This window comes from Torulaspora globosa, chromosome 7 (genome assembly GCF_014133895.1).
Source record: "Torulaspora globosa chromosome 7, complete sequence".
In the NCBI taxonomy this organism is placed as follows: Eukaryota; Fungi; Ascomycota; class Saccharomycetes; order Saccharomycetales; family Saccharomycetaceae; genus Torulaspora; species Torulaspora globosa.
In genome coordinates, this window is record NC_050733.1 from 114978 (window position 1) to 127672 (window position 12695).

Below are 12695 nucleotides of genomic sequence, written 5' to 3' on the forward strand. Positions count from 1 at the left end.
GGAGGCCTTCGGTCGATAATGCATGTACCGTCTATGAACAAATGGTACTTTCCTTGTAGTTTAACATCCGATCGATGGTGCTGGATTATGAAGAGCAAGCGAATTCAGGTTTCTATCTCTTGCTTGAGACCATCTTGTTCTTCAAGCGTTTGGCATTTCGCAACAGTACTAGTTGCAGTCCCGTCTTCCTCCGGTGGAGTCTTCTGAGCCGTCCATTGTTCGTTGTCAGGAATAAACTCATGGCCGTAAATCAAGGCGAAACAGTGCTGAAATTGATCCCACAATCTCCAGTCTTTTAAGTCATTGCTTTTCATGTTAAACAATAGCCTGAAATACGACAACAATTCTGCACTTGATTGGAAAACCGTAGCAAACTCGTCATTAGCTCCTTTCGTACTTAAGGCAACATTCAATTCATCTAAGACAATTTCGCAGTCTTCACGTAAGTTTGCGGTATCTCTTTCCTCATTGGAAGTCAGTATATCGAGTAAAAGTTTATTAACTCCATTAACTCTATCAACTAGCTCCAGTTTGGTTTCTAAATGCCATTCCATGTTTCTTTTCTGAGATAGTTTATTGACGAAAGGACTAACTTTGTCCTGTACAGACAGGTCCTGTGGTCCCCTGCCAACAAGTGTCCAGTCCTCGTCGTCTTCGAACTTATATTTGACTACAAGCCGCTTTTTGTTCGCCTTTGACTTAATCTTTGCTCTTTTCGCTTTGGGCTCCAGTATCTCTTCATCGCTGTCTAGATCCTCATCTTCCCTCTCGTCCGCTCGTTTGCGGGATCTGATGCTTCTTCTATTCGGGGTGCTCTTACTCTCTCTATTTTTCTTTTGTCTTGCTGAGGTTCTTGATGGCCTCTGCCTTTCTCCTGACGATTCATCTTCGTATTCTACACTACTCTCCTCCCCTGTAATGTCCTCTTCGTCCTCGTAAGGCTCTTCGTAGGCCTCCTCTTCCGGTTTGCCGGCCGACCCGTATTCTATAAACTCCCAGACATCAATGCCTTCCGATCCTCTGCTGGCCATTTCATAAGCAGGGATCAATTTTTTGTTTCTCGGTTTAGCCAACCACTTCTGACAATCCTCGATGGTTAATGGCTTTAAATCTGCAGGTTTGACCCATATGTAGGAATCATCACAAAAGAACTTGACACAGTACTGCTGACATGGACTATCGAATTTCCGAAATTTTAGGATATTAGAGTAAAAGATGTAGTTAACTGGATTCTCGTCCTCTTGCTCATCAGCTTGTTCATCATCTCGTATTTCTTCGTCAGCAGCAGGTTTCTGCTTCGCTGACTGCTGGTGTCTCAACCTTAGTATGTGTTGCGGTATGAGCTCAGTCGGTACCACCATTGCAGGCCAAGCAGGATATCCCTTGACCTTAGCTAGCACAACATCTGTGGGTTGGTATATATGGCTCATCTAGATGGACAGTGAGGCAGCTTAGAGGTTTCGGAAGTATTGGATTTGATATAGTTCATCTAATAAGACCTACTCTGAGCAAGATGTAGACCACCAATTCGTTGTTTGTGACTGTCATCAAAGAGTGTGGTAATTTACATAGTAGTATAGCTATAAATGTGTCCTATGGCTGGCAATTTATAATGTATATGGCATGGAAGTGGACGTGCACTGTATTGAATGTATATCGTCAATGGATAGAGAAACCTGCACGGAAAAAGGCGACAATAAAACAAAAACTCACTGTCTGTCTAATATTGACCCTGCTGAGATTCCTGGAAATACTGCTGATAGACCGCGTTCTGTTCAGGATTCAGGTAGGGAGACGAAGCGTTCGGGAATCCCTGCAGATGAGGATGAGGCATACCTGGATGGGGCTGATGAGGAGCTTGTTGTGGCATAGCCATTGAAGCGCCTGGCGGGCCTGGTGGTATCCCATGGTTTGGATTTAGAGACGGATGCATAGAGTGGCTTTTCATGCCCTCTTGTTTGAGAGTATTGTTCAACATCTGTTGTTGTTGTTGCTGCTGCTGCTGATGATGATGGAGTTGCTGATGCTGTTGTTGCTGTTGCTGATGCTGTTGCTGTTGTTGTTGTTGCTGTTGTTGCTGTTGCTGTTCATTGGCACTTACTTGATTGCTACTGTCGTTCTCCTCACCTCCATCTCTTACTTCTTCTTCCTCTTCCTCCTCCTCTTCCTCCTCCTCGTCATCAGGAGCGTTGAGACACGCCTGGATCAAGTTCCTTCCCTCTTGCTGCGTCACTATAGGCTCAAATTTCGGAGTACTAAACGTGTAAACCAGCCCCGTTTCGGATACCACAAGTAACAGCACCTGGGTACCAGTGAGCACAGACAACTCAAACGCCTTCTTCATGATACCATGCTTCCTCTTGGAGAACGTCACATGACGCCGTGTCTTGTTTTCAATAAACTTTATCTCTATCTTCCTTCTCTCCTTAGGCTGACCGCTACGTGAACCACTGTCTTCCACGTCTTCGATATCTGACATCTCTCAATTACCCACTTCCACACACGCCGATCAGTTCAAAAGAAATGGAACTCAATGATGGAAACAAACCCAAATTTCAAAACCCTCGGTCGACTGCAGTAAACAACGCCTTATCGGTAAGTCAATCCTACTCGAACCCGCTATTCCCCGCACACCAGAAATAAAGAATGCAATGGATAGCACGATGATGCTCTCCAAACTGTCCAATATGGATTCCTCTTACCTTTCCTGGACCAGTTTCCTGTTCTGAACAAAACGTTCTTTACATCTAGTTCTTCCCTTATTGGTAAAATTGTCACTGGTACTGCCGGTTACCCGGATCTCGTGAAAACTGCGATTCTTGGTCACGTGTCTCTGAGTCGAAGTCCTTAATAGTGTAGATTGTCCTATGGTTATCTGTAGTTGTTATCGCATGCTACTCTTTGCATGGGCTGCCTTTCGTCTGCTGTTTACCTTGTCTCTTTGCAGACTGTCTGTTATTTATGTTTAGTCGCTGTTGAGCGCCTTTCGGAACGCGACGTATAATACATATAGATGACTACTCTTCCTAGACAATTACTACAAATGCTCATCTTCTAGGCACCGTCGTATCAGTTTCTTGCCCTCTTCGTCCCTTACAAAGGGTTCTAGTTTCGGAGTGGTGAAGGTGTACACCAAACCCGACTTGGACAAGATCAACAGCATGACGTTGGCGCCCGTGAGCACCGACAGCTCGTAGGCCTTCTTCATGATCCCATGGCGTCGTTTGGCGAAAGTGACGTGTCTTCTGGTTCGGTTGGCAATAAGCTTGATGTTCGCTTTGCGCTTGGCGGTCTTTCCTTCGATGGCGCTCGGCGGAGTAGTGCTGCAGGAGTCGCCCTGGGCAGTTCTATCGGCGGGCGACTCCTCATATCCCTCGGAAAGCCGGTTTTGCATGGCCACCTAGCCCTTCTTAGTGCGCTGGCTGCACTCGAACAGCGTTGCTCATCGCATATAATGGCATGTCTAAACTTCCATTTTTTCATGGCGAAAAAAAAATGCGAATTCTGTGGATCGAACACAGGACCTCCAGATTACTTATGGACCGAAGTTATTCTTCAGTCTGGCGCTCTCCCAACTGAGCTAAATCCGCTTAGAATTTACATGACGGAAGACTCAGATTCTGACCATACGATTGCATTCACCAGTCTGCTTGCGAACTGTAGCATACCAAAAAGACCAGGGCAAAGTCACCCAAAGGGATAAAGTTGCATACATCCTACCTGTCGTGAAGTGATTAACAATTGTGACTGGGAGAAAAGCAAGACGTGGCTGTATACGAGCAGGTGCGGCCACTTGCGCTTCTCGGAAACTACAATAAACTGCGCGAGAGCTATTCCAGGAACTGGCAGCACCTCCTCCGACGCCTCTGTTCAATTGCTAATTGCTAAACTGCCTTGGCACTTCGACCATTTCTTTCCTCTGACCAATAGGAGAGACTGAAAAAGTGCAGGCGCACACACAAGTAGCTTTAAAACAGAGACAATCGATTGAGAACCTTCTTTTCTCTGGCTGAAGCCCGAACACATCCATCTGCGTCCGAATGTCCAACACTGAGAGAACTTTCATTGCTATCAAGCCTGACGGCGTTCAAAGAGGCCTGATCTCGAAGATCCTGTCTCGTTTCGAGGACAAGGGCTTCAAATTGGTCGGAATTAAGCTCGTCACCCCAACTGAAAATCTCTTGAAACAGCACTATGCCGAGCATGTTGACAAGCCTTTCTTCCCAAAGATGCTATCCTACATGATGTCAGGTCCGATTCTGGCCACTGTCTGGGAGGGTAAGGACGTCGTGAAGCAGGGAAGAGCCATCCTAGGCGCTACCAACCCCGTCAACAGTGCTCCTGGCACCATCCGTGGCGACTTCGCCATCGATATGGGCAGAAACGTCTGCCACGGCAGCGATTCCGTCGAGAGTGCACAGCGCGAGATCGATCTGTGGTTCAAGAAGGAGGAATTGTGCGATTGGAAGCTGAACCAGCTTGCCTGGATCTACGAGTAGCCAGCTAACTCCTTGCAAATAGATATCACATAGCTATGTACCTAAATTCCGCATTTCTACTGCCTTTGTCTATGGCGTGGCTGTATCAGTCGTTAGATTGTGGAGAGACTTTTCATGTGGTCCGACAAAAATACGCTATATGATCACACCATAAGACTGGAGCCCGATAGTTCTATTATGGTTCTTGTCGATTATGGTTCCATGAGCCCAGCTGCCCCGTCTTGTTGCCCCGTATTAACCATACGAACCGGAGACCTGTCGCTCCACTTTACCTCGGTACTCTTATGACGGTAGGCTGGTAAGGGATACCTTGTCGCTTTGAAAGACTATATAAGACAATACTCTTGTTGATATTTCGAGTGGATGGTTGCAATGGCAGGTACCACGCCAGTTTAGTCACCTACTAATCCAAAACTGTACTATGAGACCAACTTTGATCAGAAACTTTCACAGATCAGCCGTGAGGATGGCTGCCCATGCAGACCACAGTAACGCCCCAGGAGGTAGATGGCTCTTCACAGCTGGAGGAGTGGCATTGCTTCTGGCAGGCGGTGCTGTAGTGGTGGCTCAAAGGAATAACGAGCAGAACAGTCACATCCGCAACATCTTTAAGAATGAAAGAGGGACGGGCGCCAGGCACTTGTGACCTAGAGATGAAGTTGTATTATATATTTGAGATTTAGCTTATCGTGTCCGCTGTATAGCTTAGTTGTTCTTTAACTACGAATTTCGCCGAATTGAGTGCTACTTATTGAATGGGGTTGGACTAAGTAGCACCGAGATAAGATGTTACCAATTGGCCCATGCAACGTTCCCGTTGATCATTCCGATATCACAAAACTGCCAGATCTGATTCTGGGAGGCGCTATTCTGAACACTCAGTACAACGATGATCCTGAAGCGATACCCCTTGTCGAAATGCTGCGGTACGCTTTCTCTCGTGGCATCATAGCCATTGATACCTCTCCATATTACGGTCCAAGCGAGATTTTGTATGGGAAGGCTCTGAGCAAGCTGGAGGGGGAGTTTGGTCGCGAAACGTATTTCATTTGCACCAAGGTGGGAAGAGTTGGGCTGGACCAGTTTGATTATTCAAGAGAGCATGTCCGCTTCAGCGTAAAGAGATCATGCGAAAGACTGAAAACTAGCTACCTGGATCTTGTATATCTGCATGACATTGAATTCGTCCCGCTGCAGGAAACTTTGGAGGCGTTGAAGGAGCTCAAGGCGCTCAAAGATGAGGGCATAATCAAGCACTTTGGCCTTTCGGGCTATCCAGTGGATTATTTGAGATCTGTGACATACCGGTGTGCTCATGATGAACCGGAGATCGGCCCATTGGATGCTGCCCTATCGTACTGCAATTTGAACCTGCAAAACGTTACACTGGGGGACCATTATCTCAAGTGGAAGGAAGAGTCGCAACTAAAGATAATCAACAATGGCTCGATTTTAAGCATGTCCTTGCTGAGGTCGCAGGAAACGAGAGGATTCCATCCCTGTTCTCGGGAGCTACGCAAGTTAGCTGATACCGCTGCTGCATACTGTCAAGCGAATGGTGTTGAGCTAGCTGACCTGGCTACCCGATATGCTATCTCGAAATGGAGAGGTAAAGGGAGCACGGTCTTGGGCGTTAGCGATCTGCAGGAGTTGGAAAAAGCCTTGCAAAATTATTGGATCGTGGAGAATAACGGCGGCCTGTTAGATGATATGGATACCGGACTCGTTAACCACATTCAGAGTAAGATATTCGGCTCCCATATGAACGAAACATGGGCTTCAGGAATCGAGCACCACGAAAAATAGCTACTCTATATGTCTCGCTTATACATTTTTTTTAATCTTCTCGTCGGCCCTGCCTAGTGCTTTTTCGTCGTTTTGCTTGTCGAAGAACTCTTCCAAGTTCTTCACCTGTTTCTGCAAGCCACGCAAGGACGCTTCTCTGTTCTTCAACTTTTCTGCCAGCTCGTCGATATCCCTGTCTTCCACAGGCCGCCCCAGCTTTGCATCTTTTGGCCGGTCAGCCTTCTCTTCTCTAATCAAATTTTCATATTTCACCAATCTTCTCACAATTGTCATGACAGTGGGTATGCAAATCATGAAGTACAGGATAAATCCCGAAATGTAGACGTTTCTCTGATTATAAGCCCTGGAGGCCAATGCCTGGATGGGAGTCACCGCTGCCGGATCGGGGTTTTCCTCATTGTATTTCCTATGGTGATACAACGAAACTTTAACCTGGGCTCTCTTCCATGAATCTACAAACAGCAGCCCAACAATGATGCCGAAAATGTAGTAAACCGTCTGGAACTGTTTGCTTGAGGTCCATTTGTAATAAGTGTTGTACAGGAATTTGCGCATTCTGTAGGGCAAAGGTAGCACTATAATGAACAACAAAACCATCTCAAAGGTGAGAACAGCGAATAATGATGTGAAGTACAAGCTCATGATTCCTTTCTAGCTTCTTGGCAATGCTTACTGATCAGAGTAGTCGTCTAAATCAGAGCCTCTTAACTTTCTCAGTTCCATATATATATCTCCTTCCGTATGTTCCAGTTGTTAGTTTAAAACCCCTTTGCTCGCAAGAGCTCGCAAACTACAGACAACATTTGAAAGAACACAAGAGAAAGTGTGGCAATGAGTCTATCCACTTGAGAGCCTACAGAATATGTATATGTATATAAGGCAAGACAAAAGCAAGCTGAGCTCATGAAGTTTCGACTCGGAGGAACAGCGAGAGGGAGTCTGCAGAAATGCAGAGTATCGAACGTGGCTTCTTGCTAGACTCATAGCAGCCAATTCGAGAAGCTCACTGGTAGAGATACTGAGGAAGTAGTACCTTCACAGCTTCAAAGTCGGTCTGTTTAATGTTCACCAGATCCGGGTAATAGGATTAGCAAGGGCCCTCGTGCCCAGCAGGATTGCGTTCTGGTTGAGCGCAGCACACAGAAGGATTGTTTGAAGTTTCATTCACTCAGACCTGCTATCCATGTTCGGTGGGCTTTCTTTGACTGGTAGTAGTATTGTGGTCTTGAGGTGATGAAAAGCTGTGATTGTCGGATAGATTGAGTCACATTTTATTGCACTTGAGGAGCAGCGAGAACATGTCGTATTATAACAGATACAGGAACAGGAAAAAGTTCGACGGTTCTGGGACTTCTTCGAGCAATGGAGGCGGATCTGGTGGATTGGCGGCAACGGAGGCAGTCTTTGACCTGGGAAAGAACAAGCGGGTCACGGTCAGGCAGTTCAGGAATGTCAACCTGATCGACATTCGGGAATACTACATGGACACTTCCACGGGAGAGATGAAGCCCGGCAAGAAAGGCATTTCGCTGACAGAGGACCTTTACGACGAATTGCTGAAGCATAGACTCAACATCGACGAGGCATTGAGACGGTTTGGGTCCAAGAGACCTAGAACCAAGACCGTTCGTTTGCTCTCGGATGATGAGGAAGAATCGGGCGCCCAGGCGGACGTCAAAGAGGCCGATTCCTCTGCGACGGGTCATGACGACGACAACGCAACTTCCTCTAGCAGCAAGAGAAAGAAACCTGCGCCACCGACGCTGTTGCCGCAGGAGGAGAAGAGGCAGAACGATGAGAGAGAGGCCAATGCACCGCTCGTCGTGCCCGGACTTGCTAAGAAGAGACCTCCAGCTCCAGATGCTAATGCTGCGCAACCGAGACTGAAAGAAGACGATGAAGACGCGGGGAACGCCATTGATGAAGAGTTTGTTCAGAATCTCGAAGCAGAGATGAACAGACCAGACGATGAAGTCTCCGAGGAAGAGTAAAGCTTTCGGATGGCATTTATTTCTATAAGTTCTTATTTAATGAGTCGCACTATATTTTTTTTCCGCTGTCGGGCGATCCTAAAGTCCCTGAACTACTAAGCAAACGCAAAGAGAGTAGCAGATTGAGACTTTTGGCATTAAATGAACCTTTGTCGTGGTTGTAACGACTGAAAAGCTCTAGAGGATCTAAGTTATCATGGCTAAGCCAAACGATACCGAGCGGCAACCACTGTTGTCTCCTAATACTAGCTTAGGTTCGTACGATGGATCTCCGAAATCCAAGTTTCGGAGTGAAGCTACCCGTACAGGCTCACCAGACAGTACAAAACATCACAGTTCAATAACCGACTTTGATCAGGCGGACTCGTGGGGAATTTTACACGAAACGGAGGGAAATGGCGGTTCGAAAGACGACCGCGACACCTTCATCGATCATAGGCCTACCATGTCACGCCTAGCAAGTAGATCCAAGAGTGCGTCTCACAACAATGCTCATCGTGCGTCACTGCCCGCCATTTTAACAAAATCGCATTCAAGCAGGAAAGCGAAGGGACCCGAAGCCCCCCAAAAGTCTAGTCTGGCAAGACTATCGCGATCTGAACTGAAAGAATGGGCAGACAATGGCCAGTACGGTGGTAATCCTTATGATAGTGGGCTGGATCAGCCGAAAAGAAGGAATACATTGGCAGGTGACGATGTCGTAATTGATGTCGACGAGCTGATGCAGCACGTCCATAACAAGAATGCTAATAATAGCTCGAAAAGCTCCAGATCGTTAGGCAGTTCCAATGAAGAAGGCTATAATTCTAGGCCGTCTTCGAGGGGCTCTTCTACAAATTCGTCGCTGGACGATGTTTGCTTGTATCTAGAAGATGAGGGCGCTACTGAGGGTAGAAAATGGCCAGACGTCAGCGTGTTGGAAGAGTTCTCGAAGGAAGAGACAGAGAAGCTGAGAAGACAGGCATTAAAGGATGCTGAGGAGTTCCATTTTCAATACGACGAAGAAGATGAACTCGATGAGGAGACAGGGACCAGTGACGGAATTTTCTTCTCCAAGCCGATCGTCACTAGTATTGATGTTCCAGAATTGGGCAATAAGAGAGTCAACGAAGCTGAGCAACTGAGATCGGGAAGACTGAGGCCTAAGAAAATAGCACCATGGCATTTGAAGCGAGCATTGATACCATCCTCATACAAGACGTTAAAAGATCACACAAAGATCAATAATGACAATCAAATGCGCGACAACTTTCTTGTGGGACGCAACATCCAATATCCACCACATATCGTTTCCAACAATCCGGAGCACTTCAGATTCACCTATTTCCGTGTGGACTTGGACGCGACGGTGCATTCTCCAACTGTTTCTGGTTTATTGCAACCAGGCCAGAAGTTCGAAGAATTGTTTGTTCACTCTGTGTATTCTGGAAATTTTGCAAGAAGGAAGTCCGAAACTCCTTCTCTTACCAAGTCATCTACGCCTTTTGCAGGCCAAGGTTCAGCGGTGAATCCATCGTCGGCCACGCTGAATAACAATCGCTCATCGTATAATTTACCTCCATCATCTCCGGATGACGAAGATGATATATCTCCCTTTTGGCTTGACGTTCTGAATCCTACGGAAGAGGAAATGAAGGTCCTGAGTAAGGCATTTGGCATACATCCCCTAACCACAGAAGATATCTTCCTGGGTGAAGCTCGAGAAAAAGTCGAGTTATTCAGGGATTACTACCTGGTCTGCTTTAGGAGTTTTGACATTGTTGCGGAGAGGCATACCAGGAAGAAGAGATTGAGGCAGGACGCAAGTAGCCCTACGGCAGACCGGGAAAGCTTACAGAAATCCCAGCGTTCGATAAAGCGGTCGTCACGATGGTTTCCAACGTTCCGCCGTCGTCGTAGATCGTCGACCATAAGAACCACAACGGCCAGTACATTCAGCAACAGACGCCGCAGGAATGAGAAGGAAAGAGAGGAGAAGGAAAAATACAAGAGAAAATCTGGGGATAGACATAAACCGCGTCAAGGTGAATTGGAACCACTGAATGTGTACATCATAGTTTTCAGAACTGGTGTTTTAACGTTCCATTTTGCACCGACGCCACATCCAATCAACGTGAGAAGAAGAGCTCGTCTATTGAAGGATTATCTCAATGTCACATCAGATTGGATAGCGTATGCATTGATTGACGACATCACCGATTCTTTTGCACCTATGATAGAGCTGATCGAGGACGAGGTGTACGATATTGAAGACGCGATTTTGAGAATGCACCACAGTGACGATTCCAGCGACGACCAGAGTGATGACTCAGAAGGCAGCGATTCTGACAATGAGTTGTACCCGTTTGACAGATCATCTCACCGGAGTGCTTTCACGAAAGAATCAAGGTCGACCATGACGTCCAGCAGTAGGTCTCGCTCCACGGACGACTCTACTTTCAACGTGAACTTAATCGGTTGGAAGAAAAAAGGTGATATGTTGAGACGCATCGGCGAGTGCCGGAAGCGTGTTATGAGTATTTTAAGGCTTCTGGGCTCTAAGGCCGACGTCATAAAAGGTTTTGCGAAGCGATGCAACGAGCGCTGGGAAGTCGCGCCCCGTTCAGAGATCGGAATGTATCTAGGCGACATCCAGGACCACATCATCACCATGGTATCGTCTCTGAACCACTACGAGAAGCTGCTAAGCAGGTCGCACTCCAACTATCTGGCTCAAATCAACATCGACATGACCAAAGTGAACAACGACATGAATGACGTCCTGGGCAAGATCACCATCCTCGGTACTGTGGTGCTCCCCATGAACGTGATCACGGGTCTCTGGGGCATGAACGTCATCGTTCCGGGCCAGTATAACGACTCGTTGACCTGGTTTGCCAGCATCTGTGCTTTCATGGTGCTGCTGGCATACACCGCTTACGTTTATACGAAAAGGAGGTTTGGGTTTTGAAAAAGTGCTTACTAAAAGTTCATACGTACAACATATAACGAGTACCCTATGACGCAGGTTAACATTACTCCGGCATGGGCAGCTGAACGGCCTCCAGGCAAGATGACCACAGAACAACTCGACAACGACTCCTTCGAAGCCACCTATGCGGTGAAGATGCACTGCAACGACTGCACGGACCAGATCAAGCAGTGCTTGCTCGGTGTCCCCGGCATAGAGAAGCTGAACTTCGATCTGCAGAAGCAGATCATGAGCGTGCAGGGCAGCGTAGCGCCCTCCAGCGTCGTAGCGGCGCTGGCCCAATGCGGCCGTGACGCCATCATAAGAGGCACGGGACAGCCGAACTCGTCGGCGGTCTCGGTGCTCGAGACGCAGAGTTTCGCCAAGGGCGAGAGCCCGGTGCGCGGCCTGGTGCGCATGGTCCAGGTCGCGGACAACAACACTTTCTTCGACATCACCATCAACGGCGTAGCCAGCGCCGGCAACTACTACGCCAGCGTTCGCGAGTATGGCGACGTCTCGCAGGGCTCGCGCAGCACGGGCCCCGTCTGGCACCAGTTCGACACGCCGATCGACTGCCGCCGGCCGAGCGACCTGGACGGCACGCTGTTCAGCGGCAGCGCGTTCCTCAGGGCGCCCGTGAACGTGTGGGAGATGATCGGCAGAAGCTTCGTGCTCTCCACACAACCGTCCGCGGGCGCCAGCTCCGACCTCTGCGGCGTCATCGCGCGCAGCGCGGGCATCTGGGAGAACGACAAGCAGGTCTGCGCGTGCAGCGGCAAGACCGTCTGGGAGGAGAGAAAAGACGCGCTACAATCCAACATCCGCTAGTGTCCATCCACACGCAATCTACATACGCTCTATATCTATAACACGCCGCCTCTGCCGGCCCGCTTGTCGCCCTCCTTCGCGACCACCCTTCTGTTGCGCTCCGGCGCCGGCGGCTTGTTGTCGTTCTCGAGGTTCTTGACCTCCTGCTGCTTGGCGACCTCGTTGTTGAACTGCTCCCTGGGCACCGTCTCCTTCGGGATGCGCAGCTCGCCGTCGCTCTCGACAACAACGGAGCGGGCGGCGCCCGCTCCGTCCAGCTCGTACGAAACCTCTTTGCTCAGGTCGGCGAACCCGAGTCGCAGCAGCACGAACACCACGCCGAGAAGAAAAACATACACGACGATCTTCTTCATCGGGGTGGTCAGAACACCGCCGTTTTTCGCCCTACCGCCGCCATTCTTGTACCTGGGCAGCAAGTCCCTCTTCCTGCGAATACCACCCTGCATCGCCACGATCCTCTGCAGCTGCTGCCCTCGTCCGGTCCAACTAGTGCTGCTGCTGCGACTAAAATTTCACCGACAACCTTGCCGGCCCTCTTACCCGCACACCACGCGGCGCGCAGTGTGGCACCGTTTGCAACCGCAAATTGAGGTTTTAACGTCGCGCGACACAGACACA

The 12695-nt window shown here is 48.5% G+C and overlaps 11 protein-coding genes and 1 non-coding gene across 12 annotated transcripts; 6 read left to right on the forward strand and 6 right to left on the reverse strand.

The window, feature by feature from the left end:
* Nucleotides 1–104: 104 nt before the first annotated feature.
* On the reverse strand, nucleotides 105–1430 carry IOC4 (Ioc4p; the record flags this gene model as incomplete). The annotated part of the gene is made up of 1 exon (XM_037284998.1): nucleotides 105–1430. The coding sequence occupies one exon, from the start codon at nucleotides 1428–1430 to the stop codon at nucleotides 105–107; it is 1326 nt and encodes a 441-aa protein (XP_037140894.1).
* A 290-nt stretch (nucleotides 1431–1720) lies between these two features.
* Nucleotides 1721–2479, reverse strand: MCM1 (transcription factor MCM1; the record flags this gene model as incomplete). The annotated part of the gene is made up of 1 exon (XM_037284999.1): nucleotides 1721–2479. The coding sequence occupies one exon, from the start codon at nucleotides 2477–2479 to the stop codon at nucleotides 1721–1723; it is 759 nt and encodes a 252-aa protein (XP_037140895.1).
* A 558-nt stretch (nucleotides 2480–3037) lies between these two features.
* ARG80 (Arg80p) lies at nucleotides 3038–3394 on the reverse strand (the record flags this gene model as incomplete). Its single annotated transcript, XM_037285000.1, has 1 exon — nucleotides 3038–3394. One exon carries the CDS (start codon nucleotides 3392–3394, stop codon nucleotides 3038–3040), a length of 357 nt encoding a protein of 118 aa, XP_037140896.1.
* Nucleotides 3395–3496: 102 nt separating this feature from the next.
* On the reverse strand, nucleotides 3497–3590 carry HG536_0Gtrna6F. The gene is given in 2 exon segments: nucleotides 3497–3533; nucleotides 3553–3590. It is a non-coding gene; the product is annotated as a tRNA-Phe (tRNA).
* A 450-nt stretch (nucleotides 3591–4040) lies between these two features.
* Nucleotides 4041–4499, forward strand: YNK1 (nucleoside diphosphate kinase; the record flags this gene model as incomplete). Its single annotated transcript, XM_037285001.1, has 1 exon — nucleotides 4041–4499. One exon carries the CDS (start codon nucleotides 4041–4043, stop codon nucleotides 4497–4499), a length of 459 nt encoding a protein of 152 aa, XP_037140897.1.
* Nucleotides 4500–4920: 421 nt separating this feature from the next.
* HG536_0G00810 (uncharacterized protein) lies at nucleotides 4921–5145 on the forward strand (the record flags this gene model as incomplete). Its single annotated transcript, XM_037285002.1, has 1 exon — nucleotides 4921–5145. The coding sequence occupies one exon, from the start codon at nucleotides 4921–4923 to the stop codon at nucleotides 5143–5145; it is 225 nt and encodes a 74-aa protein (XP_037140898.1).
* Nucleotides 5146–5285: 140 nt separating this feature from the next.
* On the forward strand, nucleotides 5286–6305 carry ARA2 (D-arabinose 1-dehydrogenase (NAD(P)(+)) ARA2; the record flags this gene model as incomplete). The annotated part of the gene is made up of 1 exon (XM_037285003.1): nucleotides 5286–6305. The coding sequence occupies one exon, from the start codon at nucleotides 5286–5288 to the stop codon at nucleotides 6303–6305; it is 1020 nt and encodes a 339-aa protein (XP_037140899.1).
* Nucleotides 6306–6323: 18 nt separating this feature from the next.
* HG536_0G00830 (uncharacterized protein) lies at nucleotides 6324–6947 on the reverse strand (the record flags this gene model as incomplete). The annotated part of the gene is made up of 1 exon (XM_037285004.1): nucleotides 6324–6947. One exon carries the CDS (start codon nucleotides 6945–6947, stop codon nucleotides 6324–6326), a length of 624 nt encoding a protein of 207 aa, XP_037140900.1.
* Nucleotides 6948–7603: 656 nt separating this feature from the next.
* On the forward strand, nucleotides 7604–8296 carry SUB1 (chromatin-binding transcription coactivator SUB1; the record flags this gene model as incomplete). The annotated part of the gene is made up of 1 exon (XM_037285005.1): nucleotides 7604–8296. One exon carries the CDS (start codon nucleotides 7604–7606, stop codon nucleotides 8294–8296), a length of 693 nt encoding a protein of 230 aa, XP_037140901.1.
* Nucleotides 8297–8492: 196 nt separating this feature from the next.
* Nucleotides 8493–11246, forward strand: MNR2 (putative Mg(2+) transporter MNR2; the record flags this gene model as incomplete). Its single annotated transcript, XM_037285006.1, has 1 exon — nucleotides 8493–11246. One exon carries the CDS (start codon nucleotides 8493–8495, stop codon nucleotides 11244–11246), a length of 2754 nt encoding a protein of 917 aa, XP_037140902.1.
* A 48-nt stretch (nucleotides 11247–11294) lies between these two features.
* On the forward strand, nucleotides 11295–12077 carry CCS1 (copper chaperone CCS1; the record flags this gene model as incomplete). The annotated part of the gene is made up of 1 exon (XM_037285007.1): nucleotides 11295–12077. One exon carries the CDS (start codon nucleotides 11295–11297, stop codon nucleotides 12075–12077), a length of 783 nt encoding a protein of 260 aa, XP_037140903.1.
* A 35-nt stretch (nucleotides 12078–12112) lies between these two features.
* HG536_0G00870 (uncharacterized protein) lies at nucleotides 12113–12523 on the reverse strand (the record flags this gene model as incomplete). The annotated part of the gene is made up of 1 exon (XM_037285008.1): nucleotides 12113–12523. One exon carries the CDS (start codon nucleotides 12521–12523, stop codon nucleotides 12113–12115), a length of 411 nt encoding a protein of 136 aa, XP_037140904.1.
* Between the last annotated feature and the right edge of the window lie 172 nt (nucleotides 12524–12695).